Source organism: Chenopodium album, chromosome 8 (assembly GCF_948465745.1).
Source record: "Chenopodium album chromosome 8, dcCheAlbu1.1, whole genome shotgun sequence".
Taxonomy (NCBI): domain Eukaryota; kingdom Viridiplantae; phylum Streptophyta; class Magnoliopsida; order Caryophyllales; family Amaranthaceae; genus Chenopodium; species Chenopodium album.
In genome coordinates, this window is record NC_137841.1 from 68,779,412 (window position 1) to 68,784,066 (window position 4,655).

The window sequence follows — 4,655 nt, forward strand, 5'->3', positions numbered from 1 at the left end:
AGACATATATTTTTACATGTATATTATGTAAATCAATAAATTAAACAGCTCGTCTTGTGTGCGGCCGGCCACACCGTGTGACCACTAAAAGTAACCCCTATAACATTGATTAAGTAACCCCTGTAATACCGACCGAGTAACCCCTACAACACTGACTGAGTAACTCTATAACAATGACGAAGTAACCCCTTTAGCACTGACCAAGTAACCCTCATTATACTAGTGAAGTAACCCTTATAGTGGCTGGACATACGATGTGGCCAGCCACATATAAGACTTTGTGTAAATTAAATAAGTATATTATCGTCTTATATAATTTTGGATATTTGACATATTGAGTTTTTAATTATAAAGTGAATAGTTTTATTTTAGTAAAACCCCTAACAATTGGATTTAATTTTTTTGGATATTGTTAAATTCAGATACATCTAGATTTTTCATGAAGAATATCCGTGTTTTATTTTGATTGAATTCACATCTTTATCTTATCTTAATATTTTTCAAGTATTTGAACTTTCTATTTTTGGTCTTCATCTAAATCTTAAACTAAAATAGTTAAAACTATAGTGAGGAGAACAAAGTCTTACTCTCTATTGAGAAGATAAGAATTCAAACCACAAAACCAAGCCAATCTTTCCAATAAACATATTACATAATACATATTACGTGGTACAATATTCATACATGGAAAATGAAAAATCAAGTATATTTGGGTGTACTTTGAGAAGAATATGCCAATCAATCAAGTTCAAATCAGAGTAAATGAGATCATATAAAAAAATAAGGGCTTGTTTGGTTTGATATAGGAAGTAGAATTTCCCATGAAATCTCAATTCCTATGAAATTGTAATTCCTAAGAATTCCCAAAACTTGTTTGGTTGGATGTAGGAATTTCAACTTCCCATGGGAAGTTCCACTTACCTAGGGGGGACTAGGTAAGTGAATTCCTCCATTTTGTGGGAAGTAGAACTTCCTAGGAAGTTTCAATTCCTACATTATTGGCAACCAAACAAGTGTGCATATATTCATTTCCTAGGAATTCTAAATTCCCATGAATTTGTTTGTCAACCAAACAAGTCCTAATTATACCACCACTGTTACTTTTTAGTTGCAAGAAAGGTATTATTTGTGTATTGTGATACATAAAATATTCCTTTGTTGCAACTAAAAATTAAAGGTGGTAATTTTAATACTACCGTACATTAGTGTAAGGTAAACAAGTTATGCAAACCATAGTTTGAACAATTTGAGTATCCTTGCCCTTAATTTGGGTCGTCGATTGATACACTTGACCGCGAAGAGAATGGCATGTCCGAGGAGCATCAACACCACCACGCCTACCCAAAATAAGGTAGTATTAGCTGTTGGAGCTTCACTATAAATGGTTAAAAACAAGGATTTTCCATAAGTCGCGGTTGTTGCTGTAACCGCAATCCACATGGTTATCCTCAAAATTCCCACAAAGACTCTTCCATAGGGAAGACCACTAATAAGGAGAAGTATTACACTTAACGACGAAACCAATGCTATTGTGTTCCAAATCACTAAATTATTAAACCAAAATTGGTCATAATCATCTTCAATAGAATGACCTGCTTTATGATGACCATTTTGAGTGTCTTGCCAAAAGCCTCCGGGTGGATTCGTTGCGACTGAGAATGCCATGGTTGCTATTAGAGACGCCACCACCATTAGCGCGTTGCTTTGATTTTCTACCCAATTAATTCTGTTTTTGATCTTTAGTTCATGTCTTGCCTGTAACGCGTTGGCTAGTTCTAGGGACGGTCCAATCTGTTCATCATTAGGCCATTCAACTAGAAAATTACTCACATCTTTGAAATTATTTTCTGTTTTTAGGAGTATACGTATATCCAAAGCTGTCATCTCATTTTTGTTCATTGCGTTTACTTCAATCTTTGGGCGTTCTAACAACATTTTTACCATCTGCAACCATGTCAAGTATATATATACGAAGTATTTATTAAGCATATATATATTGGTAAGTTTTTTTTTTTTTTTGGAAAATTACTTTTAATACACCAACCTTTGCCTAGTTCTCCTAAAATACACCAACCTTTTGATTATTCTAGAATAAACCAACCTTTATACCCCTTTTTCCCAAAATGAACCCAAATGACTGGTTACCTAAACAACCGGTCATCCCTTTCTCTCTCCTTCCTCCCACCGTTTTCCATCATCTTCAGCCATTACCACCACCCCAAGCTCCACCTCCATTTTATCTTCCCCTTATTTCTTTTGAAGTCACCACTCATCCCACCACCACCTTCACCAAACCGCCCCTAACCCAACTAGCCAGCCCCCTTACCCGCCCTCCCTACACAACCCTCCCCCACATGAAAGCAACCCCCATTTCAGATTTTTTTTTTTTTAAAAAAAACGACCACTTCGAAATCATCATTAGATCTAATTTTTTGTTTTTTTAAAAAAAAAAAATTGAGGGTAAAGAGGAGATATGGACAGCAGTGGCAACAAGATTGAAGCTAAGGGCGGTGGTTATGTGGGGTTTTAAGGTTTGTGGTGGTGAGGATGGGGTGGCAAACGCATGCCTAGGTGGTGGAAGGGGTGGTTTTTAAACGGCATGGGTTGTGAGGTTTGTGCTTAGTTAGTTAGTTGTTATGGAGGTGGTGGCTAAAGATTCATGGTGGCTAGATAGACGTGGTGGCTGGAGGTGTGTTTGGTGGTGGTTGGAGGTTCGTGGTGGCTGAAGGTGTTGGTGGTGGTGGCTAGAGGTGTTGTTGTTGGTGGGTAAGTTAAAGGGGAGGTGAAGTGGCCTGGTAATGGAGGAAGGCCATAGAAGGGGAAGGGGAAGGAGAGAGAAAGAAGGATGGTGGTGGCTAGTGGTTCTGCTGAGTGGTGACTATGGTGCTTAGGTGGTAATGGGGGAAGAGAGAGAGAAAGAAGGTGATGGCTGATTTTTTTAAAAAGGTAAATAAAAAAATTTTTAAAAAAAAAGCAAAAAACCAATCATGAAGAGCCACATAGCACATGTAACCGGTTGTACCGGATGGGTGACCTGCTAGGTTCATTTTGGGAAGAAGGGGTATAAAGGTTGGTTTATTCTAGAATAATCAAAAGGTTGGTGTATTTTGAGAGAATTAGACAAAGGTTGGTGTATTAGAAGTAATTTTTCCTTTTTTTTTGAAACCATATATTGGTAAGTTTGTGTTAATTATATCCCATCCAATTAAAAAAAAAGTGAAAATTCTAATGTTGTCTTATGACTTTTAACTACAATAATTTTTAAAAATGGACTGCTGAGATTATTTGTTTTTTTTTTTTATAATTTTAATTAAAATTTTATTTTGAATTATTTTTATTTCTAGAATTTTGAAAATAAAAATAATTTCTAGAAGATAAAAATATATTTAAACAATTAAAAATTATTATTAATTTAAATTACTAATTAAAAATAATCAAGAAAACAAATAATCTCAACTGTCCAAAAACATTGTGATAGTCATAAGTCATAAGACTACATCAGAATCATCTAAAAAAAAAAGACGGTTTCATCGTACCTTACTTTGATTACCGATCACTGCAAGATGCAAGGCAGTATTCCCATCACTATCCTTAGAGTTGAGTAATTCGTCATCAGTTAAACTCAACAAAACCTTCAAAGAATCCTCTTTATTATGCTTGATGCACAAATGTAACACAAATTCACCTCCATTGGTTCGTTCACGAACTACGTGAGGATTCGCATTATAAAGCATTTCAAGCACATCGATGTTATTATGTACCACAGCAACATGAATCGGGGTCATCCCATCTTGATCGCGCACAAAACACATGTTAGGACTTGCCACGAGCAAGGTTTTGACAATCTCTAAATGCCCCATTTCAGCTGCTACATGTAACGGCGACTTCATCAAGTGTTTCGATCTTTGATTGATGCATCGTTTGAGGATAAGTCGATCTTCTTCGAGCAATTTTATCAAGGATTGCACGTCTCCCTCAAAAGTTGCATGATATAGCTTTGTTATGGCAAACGATTGGCTTCTTTCTATTTGTACTTCCATATATCTGCGATTCAAAAAAAAAAAAAAAAAACATTAATATATTTGCATGGTGGGTCTTGCATGGTATCTTACTACTCCACTATCCTATGGACTTTAAGTTACTTTCTCCGTTCCATATATACAAAATTAATTAAGGACCGTGAACAAAGTAAGGCCTTGTTTTTTATAGTTGCTCTACTCTCTTATGCCGAAATCTGCTCGACTCTATCCAAGGCCTAAGTAGTTTCATAATTATAAACGCAATTTGTAAAATTAATTATTTCATATTAAAATTTTAATAGGACTAGGATGTGCAAACTTAAATATGCATGGAAAGAACGAATATTGCATGATTGCTTCAAATCCGATGATATTTTTTTAATCATAGGAGATATGAATCTATCATTATCATATGACAAAATAAGTATGAAGAAAACTTACCAATGATGAGCAAAAAAAAAAACAGACCCCGATTACAATCAACCTGAAAGTGTTTTTGGGAAAAATTGACACTCTCAAAATTTGGATCGTCTAAAGCTCTTAATTCAAGGCCTTAGGTATGTACGTCTTTGTTGAACGAAAAAAATTCTCTTAAATAATGATCACCTAATAGGCTAATATGATATCGATCGAATA

The 4,655-nt window shown here is 35.2% G+C and overlaps 1 protein-coding gene across 1 annotated transcript; it reads right to left on the minus strand.

The window, feature by feature from the left end:
- Positions 1-510: 510 nt before the first annotated feature.
- On the minus strand, positions 511-4,655 carry LOC145556406 (uncharacterized). Its single transcript, XM_081618058.1, has 3 exons — positions 4,461-4,655; positions 3,537-4,044; positions 511-1,944 (listed from the first exon to the last, which is right to left on the minus strand). Exons 2-3 carry the CDS (start codon positions 4,038-4,040, stop codon positions 1,222-1,224), a joined length of 1,227 nt encoding a protein of 408 aa, XP_081474184.1. The 5' UTR covers positions 4,041-4,044; positions 4,461-4,655; the 3' UTR covers positions 511-1,221.